Below are 25,423 nucleotides of genomic sequence, written 5' to 3'. Positions count from 1 at the left end.
GAGGTGAAAACGACGAACAACAAGGAAGATAAAAAGGAAGATCACAGAGTATCTGTTGGGGAGATCTGCACAACAGGGCTTCCAGAAGGAAATAATGGAGCAGAGAAGAAGAAATAATAGAAGAAAAATGCTCCGATATAGAAATTTACATAAGCCATTGTCCCTGACAGTAATGCAAGAAAACAAAAAGATCACTAGCAAAGAGAAGAACAGGGGGGTAAAAATGAAACCACTTTCAAACGAAAAGAGAGCTCCCCTCGCCCCAGAGCATCCGCGGGGGAGGGAGGAAAAGAAACAATCCTCACCACGCAGCCGTCAGGGCTGAAGGAATATTCCCGCGAGAAAATGGAAATGGATAACTTGATTGTGTCCTACAAAATCAGACAGAAACGAAGATAAATATTCCAACGAAAAGGTAGGAAAATAACAAAACAACCCAGAGGGAAGAAGGGACGAGAAGCTGAGATTCACAGCGGAGCGAGCAGCCCGGGAAGGAGGGCAGGACGGCGCCCACGAGGTAAGGCAGGGGCGGGGGCTGCAGGTCCCGAGGCCAGGCGGGGCAGGAGGCGAGCAGCCCGGGGAAGGGGAGGCCCTCGCGGGCTGGGAGGAGACGCGCGGGGAGAGACGCGAAGGGCGGCCCCATCTCCTGCCGTCGCGGGGCTTCCGGCGCGGAAGTGAACGCTGCGGGGCCGAGCCGGCGGCCCGGGGCTCTCCCGGGGCCCTGGCGGGGGACGCCAGGCCGCGCACCGGGCCGGGCCCGCCGAGCAGCGTCCGCAGGCCGATCTGGAGCGCCCTCCCCCGGTGGCTGCGCCGCACGCGGAGGAAGCAGGGGCTGCAAGCCTAGGCGCTCACCTCGGAATGTTCCGGTTCCGGTGGCTTCGAAAGGCTGGCCCTGAGGCGCTGGTGGCCGGGACTGGGGACTTGGCGAGGCCCAGGGCCGGCGGGAGAAGGCGGGCCGTGGCCGGGGAGCGCCGTGTGTAGCCTCCTCGCTCGCCTCGGATCCCGGCCGTCGTCGGGGCCGCCTGAGGGGACTCTGGGGCCCCAGGACGCAGGCCACTGTGGATCCGGCTTAAGTGGTCCAGCTTCTAGATCTATCCCCTGACTCAAGACCGATATGCCAGAGCCTGCGGGGTCCGGTTTCCACCGCCGCTGGGCCGGCGACCGTGCTGAGCGGGCGGCGCTCCGGGGCGCGTGCGGCCCCTCGTGCGGCCCCCACGCGGGCTCCACTGCGCGGACGCAGACGCCAGAGGCCACCTCCCACGGCGAGAACACTGCTCATTGGCCAGTTGGCCTCCTGGATCCGAGCATTTTCGCAGAGCCGAGCAGAATTATTTCTGCTTGCCCGCCAACAGGCCCGACTGCTGGTCAGGCAGGACTTACTTCCCTGGTCGACGGTGACGAGCTGCGCCCTCACCAGTCTTCTGAGGAGCATCTTAAACGGGGGCCCGGGCCCAGCCTTGGGGGACTGGGGGAGGTCTGAAGGGGTGCAGCACATCCTCCTGCCGGACGGTGAAACACCCTCCCCATGCCCGTGACCTCCCCCTCGCTGGAGCTAGTGGACACAGAAGAGCATCTCCCGCTAGCGGGTGGTCCGCAGCCGGGACTCTGCCCTTGGCTCTCACACCGCCCTCCCGGTGTCCTCCACCTCGGGATTCTGCTTCTCCCGGGCATCTCCTCTTCCTCCCCAGTTTCTCCCTTCAACGTTCTCGTTCTGAATCCTGAGCTCGGCCCTCACGTCTTCCCAGTCAGCACACTCTCCCCTTCTATGCAGATGACACCCACACACCTTCACTCCAGCCTCTACTCAGGCGCTGGCTTCCAGACCCCATGTGCAACTGCCCACTAACTAGCTACCCTAGGATGCTCCATAAGCACCACAAACTCAAGAAGCCCCTGCATTAGTTTCCTGGCGCTGCTCTCACCCAGCCCTCAGCACTCCTTGCTGGAATACTGCAACACCCCTCATGGTTTTCACCCGCCGGTCTCACTCCTCAGATTCTAAGCTGAGGCTCTCATTACACTGTTCCCGAGTTTTAAGTCTTTCTGCAGCCCAGTAAGGCCAGCTTTCCAAGGGGGATGCAGGGCTCTCGTGGTCCTGTACCCGCTTACCTCCCTAGTCTCATCCTTGGCACTCCCACCCCTCTTCTCCCTCAGGTCTCTTCAAAACCTGCAGTTGAACAATTTTGGATTTCTTTTAGGTCCCAGAATGCCCAGGGATCTTTCATGACTCTTTCCTATATGATGAGCCCTCCGCCTGGAAAAGAACACCTCCTTTTCTTAGCCCTGCTCCCAACTCAGGCAGTTTTCTCCAGGAAGCCTTCTCAGGTTGCTGGCTCCAAGCCTGGCTGGGTTCCTCCGCTGTATCCTCTGCCCATGACTCTGCAACACACATCACACTGAATGGTTCTTACTTGCTAACTTGTGGCCCCCTTTAGGCATGTGGTGCAATGAGAAGGCGCTATGATTATTAAATGCCTGATACGTGCTAGATGGCAGGCTCAGGCTTTGCCCACTACGTTATGCTGAAGGGAATGCCAGAGGCATGGATGTAGGCAAATCCAGACCGGGTTGTGGCAGAACACAAGGAAGCCTGCTCTTTGGGAAGAGCCCGTCGGGCCTGAGGCAGCACATGGCTGGCTCTGTCTCCCCTGTGGCAAGTACTGGGCTGGCTTGTGTCCACCCCCGTGCCCTTGCATGGTGGGAGGGTCAGAAGCCCTCCGTCCTGGAGGTGAGCAGGGCTGGAGGGTATGGGGAGCTCATCAGCAGCCGAGCTGGGAAGGCAGGCCTCTCCCGAGGATGATGGGAGCCCTGTGAAATCCCGTGGCAGGGCTTCACCAAAGCTCGGTTTCCTATATGCTTTTCAGAACAGAGTAAACAGACTTCTCACCTCCACCTCCATAAAGGAAGCCAGGCAGGAAGCTTTGAGGAGAGTGTTCTCCAAAAGCGTTAAGTTCAATTCCCTGGACAAGCATGAGAACTCGAAAACGACCTACAGGTACTTAAGAATCTCACTATTGAACATCGGCCCTTAAAGACAGATTCTGGGTGGGTGGCAGATGCCAGTTGGTATCAAGGTTCGATTGCTCAGTACTCTGAGCCCCCAAACTAATATCGAATTTAATTTCCAAAAACCAGGCCCACCAAGATGCAATTCCACTAATTAACAAAACCCTTCATTTTCCAGATGCATTCCGATCTATTACCCACCAAAGCGGACATCAAATGTTAAGTGTGGGCAGAGAGGATTACACATCAAGAGTTGGTTGAGAGAGGCCTTCACTCCAAGCTCCCCTTTGGAATTGAAACTCATCTCGATAAATCACCATGGCTCCTCGCCATCAGGAGTCTTCTCCCTTCAGATCTTATGGCCAAGACAAGTACTGGCCATATGTTCACACCATTTGGTGAAAAATACACTGAACCCACAAAACAAGCATTGCACTTATGGGTAAATTTTTTATCATGCTAAAAGTGTATTCATCTTAAATGTGCAAAAGATGTCATGTCATTTTCCCTCCCCTTGGGAACAAATAACTGCTTGTATTAGACCAGCATTTTTAAAGCTATGATCCAAACATAAGCAACTGGTGTCCTCCCCATATGTCCCTTGTCACTTTTCATTCCTCAGGTGTCCTCTTTTGAGTCACAACGGGTGACTGAGAAGTCAAACAGGAAAGAAAAAAAATATTACGAAATTAAGTCGCTCAATGTTGTCTGGCAGGGGCACCAAAACGGCCACTGATTTGGTAGAAAACTCCAACAGCCCCCAAAAGCCAACCTAGGAAACCACAAAGCTGAATGTTGTGTCAGTTCCTACCACACAGGCCCATTCCCCGGATGACTGTGGATTTCGATTTAAAGCCACCTGGGGTTCGGTTCATTCTAATTTCTCATGAAGTATCATCTTTGAAAAGCCCACGGGCCCAACAGTACTTTTGAGGAAATTTACATTCCAAGTGTTATGATGTATTTGAAAATCTGACATGTCTTGGGAATCTGTCCTTGGCAGAGTATCTTGTGTCCAGTAGGGACGTAATCCTGAGTTTCTCACAGGAGTTCACACAAGCTTGGAGGTGAGAAGGGAGGCCCAAGGCAGGCTTGGAGGACTGAGACCTGTAACATGGGTAGCTTACACCAGGGAGTGGGTGATAATTATGTTAGTATCTCAACACATACAGATGAAGCTCTTGAGGACTATGAAGATGACAGCAGAGAGACTGTTGGAAGGACCTGTCATACAAGGACAGAGCATTGCCCAGAAGTTGCTGATTTGGGTTTGAATTTAGACTGTGTTCCCTTGAACAGAGGCACAGATGTAAAGTGAGCATATGACATCGTGTCTTGGTCATGAGACTTTACAAAAGACACCCCCATCCCCCTGCTTCAATCTGTGGCTAACATACTTCATGGCTTCTGTTTTAAAAGTCCGTGTCTCCTCTGGATTTGGCATAAAGCTGAAAACATTTTTGAGGCAAATACACATTCCTGGAACGGTTTTGTTCCAACTACTTTGTGTGTCAGCCTCTGATTCTGTTCTGTGAGAACGGATGTTATAATGTTCTATACTAAGGCTTCTATAAAGAACAACTAATAGCTATGAAATTCTTTCAAGTGCAAAAAACATCCAAATGTGAAGTAATTACCACTTACCAGGAAGCAGTGTTATAAATGCTGCTGGTTCTTGCCTGAAGGAATTGCTTTTGTTTGGACAAGGATATCTTCAAGGAGCTGAATCCAAGTTTAGGTTCCGTAAGTCTTTGGGAAAATCTAGTTTGTTGAACATACAGATCCAGGCAGCTAAATACCAAATTTATGCAGAAGATCAAAGCTCAGGCTTCATTTATTTACCTGACCTTAAGCTTACACGGAAATGAAGAACATCCTTAATTCCACTTCTATATCCCACAGATATATGGCCCATCTCCAGCTAAGTGTGAAGACTGTAGTCCCTTTTCTCTAGGGAAGCTCTCTGCTGTGCACATCAGATGAAAAGGAAGAGCAAAGAAAACACTGTGATCGGCCACCTGTGATATTTGACCCGAAATATGTTATGAGCCACTTTTCTTTTTTTTTTTTTTTAGAAGGACAGGACAGGACAAGTTTACTGCATGACTGCACTGTATTCCAGAGACGTTCTTCTTCCCCCAGGCCTGCAGAATGAAAGGTGAGGTCTCCTACCACCTCTGGATATCTGCCAGCCAAAACTGACATTCAGTAGAGAAATTATGCAGAATCACCCTTGGCACTAAACACAGCCAATCAATAGACGAAGCTTTTATGGCTTTTACTGGAAAACCAAAACCAAACAAACAAGTCACACAAACTGTGTGACTATGAAAATGGAAAGATTCTCTCTTAGACCAGATTTTTAAATTATGTGAAATACGCTTTCAGGCACTCACCAAACAGAAAGTGTTTATGTATATTTGGGATTAATATACAGTAATCGCTTAGGTTACAAGACCTTTATACAATTATCTAATTTAATCCTCACCAATCTTGAGGTAGGTGTTACACCCACATTACCGGTGAGGAAGTGAGTTTCAAAGAATCTAAGTAGCTTGCTGAAGGTCACGGAGATGGCAAGAGAAGATTCCGTGACGTCTCCTTCAATGAGGACATCTCAATTTCAGTTTAAGAATTAAGACTACGCTGAGGATAAGCAAGGAACATGGATGTTTAGAAGCCGAGCATGATCCTCGGCTAATGCAGTTACTTCCCAAAGCTCTGCAGCATGTTTATATGGATTACAAAAAAAAATTTCCAAGGTTGATTAAGTCAGGAAATATTCAGTACTTGGGATAAACAGATTTCTTTTTTGTAGGATTTCTCAGTCTTTAATGTGATACTATGGATTATAGAGGCCCAAGAGGAGAACATGTGAGGAGTGGTCTTTTGTTTTAGATCTCCTCTGTTTCTTAGAATATACTTTAGAAAAAGCTGGGGTAAAACTTGAAAAAGTCCTTGAAATCAGATTCAGGAACAAAAATGAGTCTCATACTTTGGGACACATTTGATGTTCTTCCCCCAGCTTCCCCTCAGGGTTTCATATATTTAAATCCCAAGTGAATTAACTTGACTTTGGCCTTTGAGGGGATTGCGCGACTTGGATCATCATAAAACAAAGGTAGGACTGGAAATCAGACAGAAGCATGAAACACAGTGACTGGAGATGGCCATGGGCATGTGTGGCGGGTTTGTGGAACTTAAGAACAAAAAAGCCCTTAAATAAGGTCTTCTTGTATAGTTTTCATCAATTCCTGAACTTCCAAGGGCTGATCACGTAAGCTGGGATCACTGGGTGCCAGGCTACTGACTCTGGCTTTTTCCCCCTCCACTTGGGAACGTACAAGCACCCTCGTGTGCAGAGAATCAGGAAGGGAACCAGACACTTTCGAGTCACACCGTAGGGCTGGCAGGGGCCTCAGAGACCGGCTGTCCCACTGCGTTTCCTAGAGCTCACAAGCATGTGGGTCAGGCCCCAGCTGAGAGCTGACTGAGTTCTGATTTTAGTCCAGAACTCTTCTTATACCAGACCCCAATTCCCACAGCTAGATCCTCACTTCACTTCTTAGTCAACCAAATGTACTCAGTGTTCTCAATGCATAAAAGCTGTATTTGGAAGATGAGTTTATTTATGTAATTGTCTGACAAGAACGAGCAGAACATAACTGAAGCAGGGTCTTGGCTCATGAATGACCCTTCAGCACCTAGAACAGAGCTTGGCATATGCAGCATGTGGTCAGTGCATTTCCGCTGAATTAATGAAGAACGTGGCAGCTTAGCAGGTTATATACTATCACCAAAACCAAGTATTGGCATTTTTAAAAGCTCATTTGACTCTGAGGTTCTCCAAGGGAGCTGACGGGATGGTGGAGTGAGGGCCATATCAGGCAGCTGCACTCAGCTCCCCAGATAAAGAAGTGAAACAAAACTCAGCAAGAAGAAAATGGGCTGTTTGAATTGTCACTTTGGCTCATTTATAATACTTTCTTTGCTTCCTTGAAGGTGAACAGATACGGGAATCTGTACATGGTGTTTGATAAGAAATGAAATATTTCCAGCAGGTTTTAAATGGATGATTTCAGGGCTAAAGCCATTTTCTTTTTGTCAAAGAGGTAGTTCATAGCTTACATTCTTCATCACCGAACTGCTCAGACCCCCTTAGAAAAAAATCGTTCTCCATTATAACTTGAAAAAAACTGCCTAACTAGTTTTTGAATAGGCCACATTCACCAATAAAAACTGATTCTATATCATTCTCAATCTCAAACAAAACATTTGATAGTTATTTCTGCACACATGCCACCCAGTAATATCTTATGTGACATTAAAAAATTCACTCAAATACCAACAGATTCAACTTTATAGCACCATTCCAAAATACTAAACTTTCTTTGCACCTTTATTTTAATCTTTTTTTTTTTTTTTTTTTGGTACACATTTAAAGTATGGGCATCCTGTAAATTTCTGAAAAGCCTCAGGAAAAAAAAAACCAACTCATTTTTAGGACAAAGCATTAACTCAGTTTGTAGGCAAGATGATCTCAGGCAGGCTGTAAGTTCTTCATGGGCTTCTGTAGTCTTCATTCTGGGGTGAAAATGTAGAAAGGATGCTAAAATCTTCCTGGATTATTATAGAGATTATGCTGTGTATCGTATGTAAAATCTTGTTGCTCAGAATCTAGGTATCGATAACAGCCGTGACAATAAGTCTTTTGTAATGATTTTACTCTTTTGATGGACAAGCTTCGAAGTTTGTGTATACCTCTTATTCACACTCTGTAAGAGAGAAATTAGAATAATATCGAATTCCCTCTTACAAATCTCCATATTTGAAGGTTGGAGCACTAGAATCTGTTCTTAGCAAGCAGATGTATTTAAAGTAGAATTATAAATGGGTTTTAAATTCAACATATATTTGGCTGCCTTATTATGTAAGAAGACTAAGTAATGTGGGAGTTGCCAGATGATGACAGTGCTTGCAGAAAATTTTTTTCTTATAACACTGGAGTCCTGTTTCACACTCCGATGATCACCGAGTGCTCTCGTCTAACTCTTCCGTGTGTTACCATGAGTAATGTGCGCCCGCGTAAGAGGTCTGGCGAATGGACTTGGAATTTCTGAGTCTGCTGAGATTGTAAGGTGGTGCGAAGAGGTAGAGTCAGAAGGGTGTCCACTAACAGCTGAACTCTGCAGCCGTTTCAAAGAAGTTGATTGTTACACAATAGCAGTCAACGACCCAGGAAGAAAAAGTTTAAATTAGAAGTGACAAGTATTAAAAAGCTGCTGTGCACCGGGTAGGAAGGAATATGAGGATATTAATATGCCCTGAAATAGAAATAATCACTTTGCACTATGTACACCACATACAATATAACATATTCTTTTTAACATTGCACAATATAAATATTATACACGGTGGAGTAAACTAATGCAAAATAACTTTGAGGCACACAAGAGAAACATGGAATAGATTGAACTCTGATCGAAATTAAGATGGGGATAGAAGAAGGCAGGGTGTTAACCTGGCAGGCCAGTGAGCTCCTGGGATCTCACGTTAAGGGCCGGCAGCCACCTCCCACGCACACCGAACATTCTCAGACCCCAGTGTTGTTAGAGTTGATTGCTTCAAACAAACTGATTAGCTAAATACTTTGAGAAAATCAAACTGTTGCTCCCCACTCTCAAGTAGGTAACCCTTAAAGGTCCCTCCCGACCTCAGGGTTTCTTAATGAGGGGCTGTGTTAGTACACGGCTGTTTTTCCCCTATTTCTTGTTACTTGGTTACTATGAAACCACTTTAAGGAAACTAGAACAGTATTCAAGAACACCCATCACAGTGCTTAACAAGATTTAATGTACATTTATTCTTAACATGTGGAACATATAAAGATTTTATACTGAATAAATGATATTCATTAAGCCAGAGGAAAAGGAGGAATTTACATCAAGTTTTTTTCTTTTTTTTTAAACTACATTATCTTGAAATACAAATGTGGATTCTCTTCACTGAAAAATCTTTGAAGTTGTGTTTCTTCCTTTTAGTTGTATTTTTTTCTTTTTGTCTGTACTGGTAACCATTGTCTAAATCAATCCATATGCAACCATTTCCACACCTTGATTCATGAAGCAAATTGTGATCAGCTGCTCTCCCGAAATAGAGCATGACTTTATACATACAGAAACTTGTACATTACCCTCTTTTTTTTGTTTTTTTTTGTTTGTTTTTGTTTTTTGTATTTTTTCTTTTTTTTTGGAGATATGGCCCTAATGAAAAAATATATAAAATAAAAATAAAAAATTATTTAAATCTACCATCACTTCGTAGTTACCACATCATGAAAAAGAAACTAAAAACTCTGTACTAAAAAAAAAAAAAAAAAAAAAAAAAGGAAAAGAAAAAGAAAAAAAATGAGGGTATGTTTAATGTACAACTTCTATATACATCACAGCCCATAGGCAGTAAAAAAAATATTTAAAAAATGATTAAAGGAATTGTGAAGAACTGTCATGTGGAAGGTCAAACAACAGACAGCAGACATGACGGTAGTGGTGAGGAAGCAATTTCTGTTGATCGTTGTCAGGTATGTGTTTTCCATCTTAACTTAAAGAAACATTGTTTTTGCTCCTAGCCTAATGTAACCATTTTCCTGTGGAGAAACCAGTATCATTTCCTACTTTGACTGCTGACTGACACACCTCCGTGAGCCCCTATACCTACATCTCTAGAAGTTTCTATTGCACAGAGCTTTGGGCGATGGGATACAGTTTTTATTTTTTCATTATTTGAAGAATAACACAGATAGGAAATTGATAATTTTCCACCTTTTTGCCTCAGTGTGGTGAAATTTTCCCATCTCAGCATCTTTTACCATAACTTTTTTCTTTAAAGTCAATTCGCTTCCCAAAAAATGCAGTAAGACATGGAAAAGCACATTAAAAAGAAAATCGGTGAAAACAAAAAGTGACCTTTGAATGCACTAGACAGCAACTTTGGTTAAAAAAAAAAAAACAACAAAATAAAAAAACCCCAAAAGGATGTACTTATACACACAGACGGCAAATATTAATTTCATAACTGTTCGAATTAATTATCTCTTTAATTCCCAATTGGTAAATAGTGGATGGGGCAGAGGAGCAAAGATTTTCTTTCCATCTTCCTACACTGGAGAAACAAGAACAGAAAACAGCCAGTTATACGGGAGCCTCTAGTCTTCACTCACACATGCTGCCTTCTCACTGATGTCATAACTGCCCAATCTGAAACAGTACATCACAGATGACAGACGCGACCAGAGAGTTCAGGACGGCTGATATCGAGATATCCAGCAATCGACCCTCGTGCAGGAGGAACTCTGAGCGGTTCTCGTCCACTCTGGCCATGGCCAGCAGAGCCTTGGCCGCCCTGCACATCATGTCCACGCTAGGGGGCTCTAGAGGCGGGGGCTGCATGTGCATGAGGTTATGCTGGCTCTGCTGATACTGGGCCATCGTGACCCCATCCTCTAGGAAGCTTATCAAGTTCCCGATGCTTCCCTTCTGCACAGCTATTGCCCTTGCAGCCAGCGCGTCCCCTTGGGCGAGGTTCGATAAGAGCGCCATGGACATTTCTCGACAGACTGGGTTTTTGCGGTCCCCAACGTACCTAACTAACGTGGCATAGAATTTCTCCTGACGGCTAAACGGAGGCGTAGCCAAGATCAGGTCCACGTTGTTGTCCTGGATGCTGAGTTTACAGAGCGTCTCCAGCACAAGTCTCTGAGGCGACAGGACAGAGTTGGGTCCCACAGTGGGAAAGGGGTCCTGTGCCTCTGCCGACGGGCACACCATCCAGTGCAGCAAGCCATCCAGTATTGGCAAGCAGATGCTTTCCGTGTAAGCAGACAAGTCTAGCTGCCCAGAAATGTTGGCCAGGGTGACCAACGTGTTATCCCTTAAGACCTCGAGGCAGTCCCACCACCACTCGTCCTTGCTGCAGGCCACCCCTTTGTCCTCGTCTTCCTCCTTCTCATAGGTCTGCGGCGCTCGCTTCCTCTCGGGATGCTCGTGGTGAAGCAGAATCAGCTTCCCCAGGATCAGCACCAAGCCTGGATGTTTGGACATTTCAGCGTCATTCCCAGGCACAAAAGACAGGCTCCGGACGATATTCGACACGCAGATGCAGCGCCTAGCCAGCGAGTCCTGCCAGTGCGCGACGGTGCAGAGCGGGGCCTCGTCCCGGGTCCTCGGCTCGTCCTCCAGCAGCTTGATATTGCGGTGACTTTTGGCTTGATGGATTCCAAAGGGAAACTTACTGCTCTCGGTTTGGGCACCAGGGTTTGTGTCTTCAGGAAGAGCCCCTGGCCGAGCAGACAGGACATCATCGATGGTTGCAATGATGCTCTTCTCTTGCTGCTCTTCAGAATCCCCTTTGCCTTCTTGCTCTTTCTTTCTACCTGTGGAGCTTAAAGGGGGAGGTGGACGCCTGCGAGGGGGAATTTCCATCTTGCTCTCAAAGTGAGTCTGGATGTGCTCGGTGGTGTCCCCCCCACCGAGCTGCCAGTGCAGAAGTCCACTGCTGAACTCCTGGACACGACCCAGCTTGTCAGAACGGTCGACGACAAACAGGTTGTTCTTTTTGACTATCTTTATCGGCAGCCTGTCGAACTTACTGGCTTGCCTGGGCTTCTCCTTTGGATCCGCGGTGGCATCGGGGGAGGCCAAAGCCGAGCTGCTCCTGTCCTCAATCTCCGTCTTCCCACCGTCCTCCTCCTCGTCCTCCTCCTCGTCCTCCTCCTCATCGATACATTCGGCATCTTCTTCCTCTTTCCCAGAACCGTCGCCCAAGGACTGGCTGTCACCTCTCTTTACCACATTGTGATCAAGTGCTTTTTGGCTGGGGTCTCCCACTTCATAGTCCGTAAGAATCCCAAAAATGTCAATCAGGCATTTCCTAAAGTACTCTACTAAAAGTTCGAGAAATCCGGACAACTAGAGAGACGAGAAAGAGAAGAGGTTCCATGTCATAACCTCAGGTGCGAATGAGTGGGTGAAAATCCTGACAGCTAGCAATGCATTCGCTAGGATTATTTTCATGTTTTAATTCCTTACTGGCTAGGCCAGGAAAGAGAAACCATATATGTCAGCTAGAGCAGCTATCTTCCTGAATTTTTCATTATTGATCAAACCAACATTTACCATCTTTCTTATTTGCCGTTTACTTTGTTAACAGTATCAACGTGAAAACTTACTTGTTATTTTCACATTTCTGATATTATCAGTGAGGGAGTGCTCGGCTGTTCTTTACCTTTGTTTCTGATTTAGACACAATGCAATCATGACGAGAAGAGTGGGAACGTGGATTTTCTAGACTCATTTACCCAAACTGAGTCTGTCCTCTTATTTACCTGAACCTTTGCTTGCCTGGATTTTGATGGTTACTATTCTTAGGATTTTATGGTTATTTTTGTCTTAGGGGCCACAGGTTATTCTAATTTACATTCTCCATCTATTGGGGGGAGAAGATAATTTCAGCAATGTAGTAGCTCACAAACACAAATCAGTTTAGTCCCTGATAAATGAATGAGAATGTTTCACAGAATGCACTTTTATATTTCAGCTATTCACAACTCCAGCTGAAAGACAAACGCCACTCTGAGAACCATCTTTGTTTCCTTTAAACAAATGTTTATATCAAGAAAACCAACGTACTCCATGGTTAGCAACTGGCCTGATCCCCTCCCTCAACCCCATGCCTGCTGCATTTAGGGATGATAAAGTGTAAGTAAGTGAACAAGGATTTCTTAATGACAGATGTTATGGAAATCAACCATGATCTCATATCCTGCTGTAAGTTTCCTGAAAGTGGGTTTGAAACAATTATTAAGAAGTAAGAGGAAACCCACGGACCAACCAGATAGTACTTGCCTTTGGGGGACGAAGGCACAGTTTTTCAGGTGGAGGTTTGGATGTCGCCCTCACCCCCCACCCCGCCCCCAACTTAAAGCTTAGTTTCTTCCCAGGGCGAGGGAAGAGGGAAAATTGCTGACGCAATTCCGGTAATGAAAAAGTGTGCTCAAGAGCAGTTAGTTCACCTAGCATAAGGGCGAAAATTTATTCCTCTAGCAAAGGTAGTATATATTCTTTTAATACTTATTTTCTGTTAAAATGGATTTCATGCAATGTTTATGACCTTATTAATATACTTGCTATCAACTGAGGAATTGCCTTTCAGGGCTCTAACGAGGACTGAAATGAGAGAAGAAAGAGGAAGTGGAAGATTCTGGTCCTAGTTCAGTAGAAGCAATGCAATTCGATGTTTTGGCTTTTTTCGGCAAAAGCAGCGTTCATACACAGAAGGGAAAATAACCTTTTCTGATTTTTGTTTCTAAATATTTCTTTAAAAGTCTGTAGTCCAGTTGACTCTTGGGCCTTTTCCCTAATCCTCAGCTCCCTCGCTCTCTTCTAGCTATTATGCTGGAAGCTACTTGAAGACTAGAACAGAACAAAGGAGGGTTTTTTTTTTTTTTAAAGTAGTAGGCTTGTAAATGACTGCTTCAAAATAGCCTTGAGGGAGGCAGAGACCGGAGGGAATAGACCAAGAAACAAGTTTGGCCATGACCTCATTACTATTGCAGCAGAATCATGGGTACAAGGGGGTTTCTTAAACTGTTTTCTCGACTTCTCTGTATATTGGTTTGGCCAAAAAGTTCCGTTTGGGCTTCCATAACAAACAAAACTCGAACGAACTTTCTGGCCAATCCAATACTATATTTTCTTTTCTGTTTTTGTTTGTTTGTTTGTTTGCGGTACGAGGGCCTCTCACTGTTGTGGCCTCTCCCATTGCGGAGCACAGGCTCCGGACGCGCAGGCTCAGCGGCCACGGCTCACGGGCCCAGCCGCTCCGCGGCATGTGGGATCTTCCCGGACCGGGGCACGAACCCGTATCCCCTGCATCGGCAGGCGGACTCTCAACCACTGCACCACCGGGGAGGCCCTATACGTTTTCTATAATATAAAAATTCTTTTTAAATTTCACATTACTTTTTAATAAAAGAAAGATGTTAGGTCCCCCTGGAAAATAGGGTAATGTCTCACTGCTATCTACTGCATGGTAATGTCTCATCCAACACTGACTACAGCCGTAACTTTATGTTACATTTGGATTAACTCCCATTGGCCTGCTAATATTCATTCTAAACAACAATTTAATTTTACCACTACTGTCTATTCCATATACATACACACATGGTCTCTATTTTCTTATGAGAAATATAGGTATGTGTGTATTTATACTAAAGACTGAAATAAATTATTATTCCAGACAAAATTCTCAGACAACTATACATTGATTGATGTTGGTTTATAACAGCTGCAATGATAAAAAAAAATGTTAGCTGGTGAGTGCTCTTTACCTTAGGCATTAGCTTAAGCATTATGCACTACTTCACTTTCTTATTCTAATTTGGTCCTCAGCTGGATTGGTGCTGGCTTACCTGGGAGAGATTGAAAGTAGCGACAGTGCTGTCATCATATAGAAGAATATTAATAGTGTCCAAAGCCCAAGTACTTTCAGCCAGAAGACCTGACTTAAGGGACATCATCACACGCCAGGCCTCAGGAGTAACTAAAAACGGGGGAAAGAACAAGGATATGATTAATGCTAACTCTACGCATGAAAGGATAGAAAATAACAAAATGAAAAAGAAGCAGAGTGTTAAGTTCAATACTGATTTTAAACAAATGTTCTGAGGGACAGTTAAACATGGTCATTTCAGATTCTTAGGTGGAGGTGACAGCTGCACTAAGAAACTTCTGTGGTTGAAGAGCTCTTTGCTTTGCAGGTTAAACAGAGGTGGGAGCAGGTAAGCATGAAGGAACCTTTCTGTATGTCTTCTTTTGCTCCGTTCACAAACGTCTCAAGGTGGCGTCTTCCGAAGGCTGGTGAATACGCAGAATATTAGCAGGATTTAATTCCCAAACAGCACCTTCTCAGATACAGAGCCTTCATTCTCCCGTGCCGTCCTCTGTCTGAAGTCCTGCCCGCACAACATGCTGCTGACAAGTATTAGCGCTTGGACGGTTCAGGTTTTTCGGGAGGTTGGCTTGAGCCAGAGCGATAAGAGGAAAGATCTGTGAGATCTGTCAAAAGATGGGGCTGGGAGGAGAGGCCCATCATGTGTCTGAAATTTCAAGGGAAGCCATCTCAGGAAACCGCTGGCAGCACGCGGTCCCAGCAGCAGCCAGGCCAGACGCCAACAGCAAGCTCCGGTGTGGGGCCGTGGGTTTCCACCTTTATTTTAATTTCACCTAGTTTTCAAATTTTCTAAGATAGGCACATAATACTTTTGCAGTAGAAAAGGCAAGCTTTCATTTTAAAATAAGGAACATAATAAGTTTCCCTAGGTTGGTATAACATGGACTAAGACATTTTTTAAAAATTTAAATATATATATATTTATTTAAACATCTATACACACACGCACACACACACACACAAATACATGCGTATATTTTTCCATATGTATTTCCATACGTAACATGGTGCTCAGGGTCTATATCTCTCTCGCCTCCACTACCTTCTCTATGTAGAACTCCTTACTCCCCACCCCGCATACACATCCTTAATGTCCAGTGATTGAAAATCTCCTTAATAGCTTTAATTTTCTAATCGCTGCAAATGATTTCAAGCCAAGTGATTCTGAGATTTTTGGAAAAAAAGTTTTTAGACAACTGAACTCTATTATTTCCTTTCCTGTGTTCAAAAGGACTTCCAAAACAATGCAGAGAAACTCTGGGTACTCTCAGATACCCCGAATCTCTATTTAGTATGCAGAACACTCCGAATAGGATGAATAAGTGACATCAGCATTCAACGGAAAGAGTTCCTCGGCCGCTATCATTAGTGCTGCACGGATTACAACAACTCTATGTATCGTGCCATGTGAAGTTCCATATTGCACGTCATGTATCTATCTACGCAGCACAGTCAGTTTTCTGTTTAGCTCCCGGGGAAACTCACTGTCTGTACGTTGTTGCCAAAATTACAGAGTGACCTGCCATCAAATCATCTCAGGCCGCCCTAGTGTTCCATCAGCCCGGCAGCTGTTCTATTAAGCACACATGGCAGAGATTAAGGGTTTGGTTAAGACCAAATCTTTAAGCCCCAAACACAGTCCACAGTCACCGAGGAATCCCTGGTCTCTCACCTGGAGCTCGACCCTCTCACACAAATAACACTCACACGTAAAAATGCCGTTTTAACTCCCGCTCTCCCCTGGCACTACTGCTTAGTTCACGTGAGCGGCTTCGAGCTGTTGCTCCTGCACAGAAACACGTCCCGATAGTTTGTGGTCACAGAATGGCACCCCCTTTGAGATTAAGCAACTACATCCAACCTAAAGTCAAAATTCTGGATCACAACAGGAATTCATTTCAGGCGCGGAGCCTTGGGAGTGCTTACCGATATCTTTTGAGGTAATCTTCCGCCTTTGTTTCAAGACGGGCTGTGATGCTTCCACAGAGCCAGGAGGAAAGGTGATCTCCCTTCTGACTGGGGGCGGCTGGGGGGCCGGCCCCGTGACCTGGGCCGCGGGGACGGTGGGCAGGACCTTCTGCATCTTCATGGAGGGCAGGAAGGGGGACTTGCTGGGAGACATGCGGCTCTCCAGGGAGCGCTGGAAGGAGGCGGGGCTGGGCGCCCTGGAGATGTGATTTGGCAGCGACGGTGGCGTCTGGTAGGATGCCTGAGGCGGGCGCGTGATGGGCTGCATGGAGGCCGAAGAGGGCATGTAAGGCTGACGCTGGCTGACGTGGGAAGGCCACTGGCTCTCGTGGTTTATCCTTTGATCGGGTACCATCATGTCGTCCGTGCGGTTCATGCCCGGGTAAGGCGGTGTCTGTGCAGGGCCGCCGGGGCCCTGCCTGCTCTGGTAGGGATAAGGCATATCGTTGCGTGTCGCCCACATACTCTGCTGAGGCCCTTCGCTGGAGGACGACTGCATCGGGCCCCCCATCATCTGAGGCGGGATCCCGTGCGCCTGCATCTGCCCCGGGCCTTGCATCCTCTCTCTGGTGTAGGGGTACGGGTACTGTCCCTGGATGGGCCTCCGGTCGGGTCCGGAGTAGGAGCTTCCGTACTGGTTATACATCTCCTGCTGCTGGTTGCTGTACTGCATGTTGTACATGTCTCCCTCGTGGCGTTTGGCTGGAGGCCCATACATGCCATCCATATGGCGCTTGTAATTCTGAAAATCCACATAAAGACAAATCATACTGATGTGCTTTTACAGGTATAATCACACGCTTAAATTATGCAAAACAGTTATTACCTGGCGGAACGTTCATTCCAAAATGAATACGGGAAGCTCCCACAGCATCTACGGACTGACAGTTTACGCACTATATTCAGTATTACATAAACCATGCCACGTACTGAAGGAGCTTCCACGGTTTGTTTTCACGTGCTTCAAATTTTCTACGCGGAAAAAAAAGAAAAAGCCTTCTCGCCTGGTATTTTCCAGGGCTGCGATTTGGGGAGAGTACGGTTTTGGTGGCCACCACAGAGGCAGTGCCGAACAGGGGCTTGGGGATGCACGAGGGTGACTTCCGTAGGTGGAGAGAGACCTCATCGGAAGGGACTGGGCACTTTGAGGGCCAGCCTGAAGGAGCCCTGGGTTAAACAGATTCCTTGGGCCTAACTTTACAGAAAAACTTCCACACAGAACCTGGCTCCTCTGACTGGACCTGTGCCCCCTGACACCTGACATTCCATGGCCCCGTCCCGACTTCCAGCCTGTCTGGGTCACATTCTCAATGCAAGCCTATGAGGACAGGGCTGGCGCAGCCCCTGCTCCTAACTCTCCTCCCCAGGGACGCCGGGGGTTCCAGCACTTGATCAGGGTGGGAAGCTCCTGATGAGAGGGAGGGAGGGAGGGAGGGAGATGCTCATAGGTTGATTGGCGTCCTTTCACTTTACTTGAAAACTGTTTAAGATCAGTTGGTTTGATAATACAATTCACTGTATAAACATGCTCCAATGAAATTAAATAAATGTTTAAAATCCCTTCTATTTTACAAGAGGTCTTAGACCTGAAAAGTCGTTTAGAGACAGCAAATTCCTGTGTCTGAAAAGCCACAGTATGTTGTGCGATCCTCTGCATTAGTCGTGATAACTGCAAGGTTACCCCACATACTTCACCATCTCTGAGCTGCAGCGCTGTGTAAACAGCGTGAACCTAACACCTGTCCTATAAAGTGAAAATATGCAGTCATTAATATCTCACTCTTAAAAACAAATCAACTTTCACTAGTAGTATGTAATATTTTAAGTTGTTTTCCCTACATATCCTCTTTAAAACATATCGACAAATTTCTGTGCTAAAATGTCATTTGACACAATAGTACCCAGAACACACAAATGTCTAAAACATACTTGAACTTGGGCTTATTATTTACAAGGACGAATGTCCTTAACTTCCTACAGCATGTTATATTTTCAAGAGCTATTTTCTAATTGGCTGATTTCAAAATCCTAAGAATATTTTTTAGCATAAACAAACATAACCTGATTGTTACATGTCATTTTTGTTATACTTCCTAAAACTGCCCAGAAGTAGTACGAGTTTGAGTTTTAAACAGAAAGCACAGAGATGCACGCCGCTCGCCAACTCACCGTCTGCTGTGGATACAGGCCCGGCTGGTGTCCTCCATATGGTGGCTGTCCTGAGGGAGGGCCTTGGCCTGGGTACTGCTGCCCGTAAGGTTCATGCCTAGAATGAGGCGTTCAAAGAAAACTTCATTTACCATGGACCTCAGGCCAAGGGAGGAAGGAAGAGTCCATTTCTGGAAACTGCACCCTCCCGGCAGGCACCGTAAGCAGCAGCAGCAGTTCAGCTCCCAGCAGAAGGGGTGGGAGCACCCACTCTGGGGACGCTGCCAATCCCTGGCCGGTGGGTGGGAGGAGCCCCACTGGACGGCTGACACCCTCCGCCTTTGAAGAGAGGCCCCGCCCATCCACTGAGGGACGGGGAGGGCACGGCACATGCTGATGTGAGGTATTAACGAGGGCAAGAAATAACAGGAGAACCAAAGAATCAAAGCAGTATTTCTAGGAGTACCAGAACATTGGCATATAATGGTGGGAAATGTTTTATGTCTTACTTTCTCATCATGAATATAAAATGTGCAAGTTTTGAAAGGGATACTTCAAAATCAATCCAAATGATACTAAGTATAGACAAAACTACTCAAAATTTCAACACTACTCAAAATTTCAAAGTCCTATGACCCTAAAAGGCTACAAAAAAGAATAACAGGGATGATTTCAGTACTTCTAGTAAATCTTAAAATGGGAGTGAACAAATACATTTATTTCATATTGAGAAATTATAAATGCCATAAAAATAGCATGTTTAAAAGAGCAATAAATTGAAAACTTAAAAACGAAGCTGGTGTAGTGAGTATATTGAATCTTGTAAGAAAGAGAATACTTGGACTGAATATACTCCTAAACTGGTCAAGGAGTGAGAATAAGAAGGAAAAGAAATGAATTTTTAGAATATCACATGTAAAACAGATACATGGGAAGTTTTTGCTAATGCCATGGATATCTAGAAGGTAGCCTACAGTTAGGAGGAAAAAAATATAATCGACATGAATAAAATTTCAGCTGAACAAGTAACACTTTTCAGAAGAGAAAACTTAATGAGATAAATCCTAATGTGGTAGAGAGCCAAAATGACTATTAAACCTCGGCCAGGCACTATTCCAGAAAGCGCTCTAGAAGAAACAGAAAAGCATATTTGCTTGGGTTCCTTTAAGAACATATGTCCCGGGATGACTGTTCTCCGTCGAATCTCATCAGCCTACCCCTCACCCCTGTCCTCACCAAAAGCTTTTCCTGGACCCTCAAAAACAAAACAAACCTTAGTAAAACCCAGATCCAGTACACTAGACATCACACAATGGTAACTGACTAAGGCAGATTTCACAAATAAACCTTCCCTAGGAGGTCAGAATGAGAAGCCGAGATTCCTGAGTCACTATTAGAAAGCACCACGTGGCTTTGAGCACGTGAGGCTGTGTAACTCAAGAACCAGGCTCATAGAGAATGCTAGAAAGAAACCTTATTTGGTAAAACAGTGGTTTTTCAAACCTTTTTTCCTTTGTGTTAAACCAGGGACACCTCACTACTCAACCTACAGCATGTGTACTGAGGAAAGGAGAGCGGTGTGGATGGAGGCCTCGCCCCCCGGGATTCCAAGGAAACGATGGAAACCATTGCCTGTCCTGAGAGCTGCCCGGGCAGCGACAGCTAGAAAAGGAGCCTTCTATTGTACCTCCACTGGTTTTCTTTAAAAATGTGAAATTGAAGGCTTTGTTTCTGAGCACTTCTCCGCTAGGGAGGTAACAAACATGCCAGCCAAGGGAAGGGGCTTCCGTGGTAAGGATCGAGGTCAGGGGCCTTCTTCACAAAAAGAAGTCCACCCTAAGCCACTATTTTAGGAAGCAGCTTCCTCTCAGAGACATTTCAATGACTTTCCTTCTATCTTATTAAAATAATCTGGGCCAGTAGTGCGACGTTACTTGCCATTTTAATATCAAGATGCTGTCCTGGAAAAAAAAAAAAAAAAAAAGCTGCCCTGGCTTTTCTCAGAGATGTTTATTAAGGAACAAAGAATTCCCTCCGGGTTTAAAATGTGCACAGTGGAAACAACTGAAAAAACAACACCTGGAAGACCTTACCAAGACCCACTACCACCGAGCCTGCCGGCAGCCCAGCACGGCACCATTGCCCAGACCTCGGCCTCTGGGAGAAAGGCAGGCGCCGAGGTCACGGGAGGAGCCAGGTGTGGAAGCTCGAGGCGGCGGTCTCGGTGTGGCGACAGCCCTGGCTCTTGCATCCCGAGGGAGAAGACTCTTGCCCTGGCCAGCCCAGCCCTGGCATATTTCTGATTTGTGCTTTTGGGCACTCGCTAATAAAGATACAGCTGTACTTGGTGGCCTGGGGACAAGGTCCTTCTCCCCAGTCCCGTTACAGCCGTCCGCTGAAGGCAGCCATCTGACACGCACAATCCTTTGAAACTCCCTCGGCTACCCGGGCTCAGATGTGTGTGTGTGAGGAGGGCACAGTTTCTAGCGAGTCATCCCATCTTCATCTTAGGAAACACTCACCTCCGATCGTAACTGGCTCCATAGGGAAACTGCTGCCGCTGCCCCATGCCTAGACCGGACATCGCTCCAGACGGGCTCTGGTTATACATGTCCTGCATGCTGCTGGTGGGTATCTGTCCTTGCGTCATAAACGGCTCACTACTGCCAGGCACTGCAATATTTTCAGTGACACACAAAAAATTAAGCACTTTCAAAGGCCAAAGGGCCCAAACATCCCTTTCTAGTCATCGCTGTTATCCTTAGTATGACAGACAACAATACCGATGAAAGAGCATAAGGTCTGGAGTCAAGATGGGCCCTGTTGGGGCAGGATTCTAAGATGGACCCCGAGGACCCCCTTCCCCACCCCCGTACACACCTTGTATGAGCCTCTCCCTCTGAGGGTGGGTAGAACCTACGAATGTGACAGGATGTCACTCCCAGGATTCTGCTACATCACAGGGCAAAAGGGATTTCACAGACGTAATTAAAGTCACTAGTCAGCTGGCTGAGCTAACCGAAAGGGGGCGCACCTACGCGGGCCCTTTAAATCAGCATCTAGAGGTGAGGGACGAGCAAGTCGGAGACACTCTCCCGCTGGCCTGAGAGGCCCGTGTGTTAGGGACGACGGAAGCCGCTAGGAGCCGAGAAGGCCCCAGATAACGGCATGACGGTCGATAAGAAAACGGGACCTCAGTCCGACAACCGCGAGGAAACAAATTCCGGAAACAACCTGAACAAGCTCAGAAGAAATGGAGTCCCGGCTGACAGCTCGATTTCTGCTGTGAGACCCTGAGTTGGGAACCCATAGAAACTGCGAGGGCATAGGTGTTATGTTGTTTTAAGCCACAAGTTTGTGTTATGCAGTAATATAGGAAACAAACACAGGCCCAGATCCATACTTATTTGGGTAAAAGCTGCTGAACTTCTAAGTTTAACTGCTTGCCTATAAAATGTGGTTGGGAATATCATCTCATGGAATGGTTGTAAGGAAGAGATGAAATATATACAGAGAGAGTTATTTCCCTTCCCTTTTAGGGAAAAAAAAAAAAAAAGTGAAAACCTTAACATAACCACCCATGCGCTGAGTCACTCTAAAATCAGGATGAAGAAAATCACTAGGGAGTTAAGAACAGCTCAAGAAGGGATGAGATACAACTATTTCTAACAAGGGGTAGAGTGTCAATTAGGTCAAATATGCAAATTAGCATTAGCTCCGAGCCTGAAGGAAATTGGGTCAAGCCCAGAAACTAGCCTGTAGGCAAATTAAACATTTTAATGTGAATCTTAATTGATATACAGTACTACCACCACCTGAAGGTTACTTTTATGTTCCATGAGATAAAAGCTGATTAAAATTGTGTGAGCTGATAAAATTTGTTTGGATGGTAGAGAGGTGCAAATAATGAAGCCTGACACTGGTAGAATGTGTTTTGCTTTGTGAGGTGCTTTCACATACTTTATATCTTACAAGATCTTAAATCAACCTGCAGTAGAACCAGTTTTGAGGTAACTTTCCATTTTACAGATGTAAAAACAGAGACAGAAATAAGGGGGATAACTAAAGTTAAATAACTTAACTCCCTAACATAAAGAGTTCTTAAAAATCAATAAGAAAAAGACAATCAAATTTAAAAATGGGTGAACACGTCGATGGACATCCACAGGAAAGGACAAATGGCCGCTCAATATATGAAAAGATGTATGACCTCATTTATAATTAAGGAAATCCAAGTTAAAACAACTGTGAGGCTTCCCCCGCCCCCCCGATCTGATTGGCAAATATTAAAACGACTGATAATAATCATTCTTAGTATGGGAGGACCCACATGCTCATGTTAAGAGTATTAAATTGGTATAACTTGCCAATACCTGCTATGATAGGCTATATTTTGGTGACCCCCCCCCCCACCGCAAAGAAGCACACCTCTGGGTGTTCCGTTCATAGCTTGTGAAGTCCCACTCACTAGGAGGCTGGGTACCGGCAAACGTGATGCAGCAGAGGGTTGTGAGCGGCTGCAAGTGAGGCTGCACTCTTGGAGTGCTCCTTCTGGAACCCGTCTACCGTGTCACGAGGCGCCCAAGGAGCTCCACGGAGAGGCCCCCGCCAACAGCTCCAGGAGCTCCCAGTAGAGCCTCCAGGTGACACAGCCATTCAAATGACACCCCAGCTCAACAGAGCTCTCCGTCAGGCTTCAGCGGGCAGCGGCCGCCTCAGAGCCCCAGCTGAGCACGTGTGGAGCCCAGGGCCACCCCACCCATCACAGGACTGTGAGACAGAATCAAGTGTTGTTGCTAAAGCTACTTAGTTTTGGGACAGTTTGTCACAATAGTAGAAGATACTCAGTAAATGAAAAAAGAATTCTTATTCTTTGATGCAGTTATTCTTCTTCTAGGAATCTATTTCACAGAAACACTCTTACAAGTGTGAAAAAACAGCCATACTTCGGGCTTCCCTGGTGGCGCAGTGGTTGAGAGTCCGCCTGCCGATGCAGGGGACACGGGTTTGTGCCCCGGTCTGGGAAGATCCCACATGCTGCGGAGCGGCTGGGCCCGTGAGCCATGGCCGCTGAGCCTGTGCTCCGCAATGGGAGAGGCCACAACAATGAGAGGCCCACGTACCGCAAAAAAACCAACCAACAAACAAAGAAAAACAAAACAGCCATACTTCAATAATCACTGCATCATTATTTATAATAGCAAAATATTATGAAATAAACCATCCATTGCTAGAGCATTAAAAAGAATAAGTAGGACTGTATGTGTAGATGCTAATAAATATTCAGCATACGCTGTTTGGGCTTCCCTGGTGGCGCAGTGGTTAAGAATCTGCCTGTCAATGCAGGGGACACGGGGTTCGAGCCCTGGTCCGGGAAGATCCCACATGCTGCGGAGCAACTAAGCCCGTGCGCCTCAACTACTGAGCCTGCACTCCAGAGCCTGCAAGCTACAACTACTGAGCCTGTGCTCTAGAGCCCGTGAGCCACAACTACTGAGCCCGCGAGCCACAACTACTGAAGCCCACGCACCTATAGCCCATGCTCTGCAACAAAAGAAGCCACCACAGTGAGAAGCCCGCGTACTGCAAAGAAGAGCAGCCCCCGCTGGCCTCTTTCCGCAACTAGAGAAAGCCCGCATATAGCAACGAAGACCCAACGCAGCCAAGTAGAAATAAAAATAAACATAAATACACTGTTAAGTTAAACAATATATAAATATTCACTTATTGTTCACTTACAAGCAGTTAATCAATCAATCCCTCAATCAGTGATGAATTAAGTGAGTGGGTGGGGAAGGCAGGCAGGTGGACAGGCGGGGCCGAGGCTCCTCAGGGCTGCTGATTCTTAGACTGGGCTCTTTCATCTATTCCACCACCACACCACAGGTCAGCAGCAGGAGTGACAATACCAACACCATCAACAGGGAGCGTGACAGCCACTGATGTTGGTCGTTCAACGAAAAATCAGAGCGCCACCAAGCTCGCCGCCGCAGTATGGTGAACCGAGGAATGGAAAGCTTTATTATAAAGGGGGGAGGGCTGTAAGAAAATATGTTTCCTGTGGGTTTTCTGTTCATCTGCTTTAATTTGATACTAAATATACCAGTACCGTAAGGTAGCAGGTGAGCTGAAAAAGACTGGGGAAATGCGAGGCAGAGCTTCCTGCTGAGCCACTGTACCATTCACACAGTTGATGAAAACACATTGTGGAGCTACCTAGTGTCTAGCCAGGTAATCCACAGCCACCTCCCGACTCCCACGTGTATTTTCTTTTTTTTTTTTTTTTTTTGCGGTATGCGGGCCTCTCACTGTTGTGGCCTCTCCCGTTGCGGAGCACAGGCTCCGGACGCGCAGGCCTAGCGGCCACGGCTCACGGGCTTAGATGCTCCGCGGCATGTGGGATCTTCCCGGACCAGGGCACGAACCCGTGACCCCTGCATCGGCAGGCGGATTCTCAACCACTGCACCACCAGGGAAGCCCCCACGTGTATTTTCATTATAAAAAAATTAGCGGCATACAGAAACAAAAGAAATAGAACTCTTGCTGTCTAACACAGCATATAGATAGGATACTGGAATAGTTCACAATAACTTTTGAAACCAGGTTCCAAAACTTAATTATTTTTTCCATGTTATTGTCACATTTTCAGAGTCTAAAAATGTTATACATCCACCAACAGCACTAACAACATGCTCCTTCTCGCATCTCATACCACTAAGGAAGACAGCTAACGCCAATGTTCACAGAGCTTTCGAATTCCTGAGCTTATGGATTTACTGCATGTTCTGC

General features: G+C 46.1%; 1 protein-coding gene across 12 annotated transcripts in view; it reads right to left on the bottom strand.

Annotated features, from left to right (window-relative positions):
- Positions 1-10,068: 10,068 nt before the first annotated feature.
- ARID1B (AT-rich interaction domain 1B) overlaps positions 10,069-25,423 on the bottom strand; it is a 411,191-nt gene continuing 395,836 nt past the window's right edge. For all 12 annotated transcript variants that reach the window (XM_059035978.2, XM_059035981.2, XM_067011074.1 and 9 more), the window contains 5 exons: positions 21,156-21,306; positions 18,655-18,751; positions 16,444-17,227; positions 14,477-14,607; positions 10,069-11,972 (listed from right to left, as the gene is read on the bottom strand). In XM_059035978.2, the coding sequence (XP_058891961.1) occupies positions 10,248-11,972; positions 14,477-14,607; positions 16,444-17,227; positions 18,655-18,751; positions 21,156-21,306 (2,888 nt within the window). In that variant the 3' untranslated portion in view covers positions 10,069-10,247. The remainder of the gene's footprint in view (positions 11,973-14,476; positions 14,608-16,443; positions 17,228-18,654; positions 18,752-21,155; positions 21,307-25,423) is intronic.

This window comes from Kogia breviceps, chromosome 13, assembly GCF_026419965.1.
Source record: "Kogia breviceps isolate mKogBre1 chromosome 13, mKogBre1 haplotype 1, whole genome shotgun sequence".
In the NCBI taxonomy this organism is placed as follows: domain Eukaryota; kingdom Metazoa; phylum Chordata; class Mammalia; order Artiodactyla; family Physeteridae; genus Kogia; species Kogia breviceps.
The sequence above is the reverse complement of the archived record's forward strand: the minus strand, read 5'-3'. Positions and strand labels throughout refer to the sequence as shown.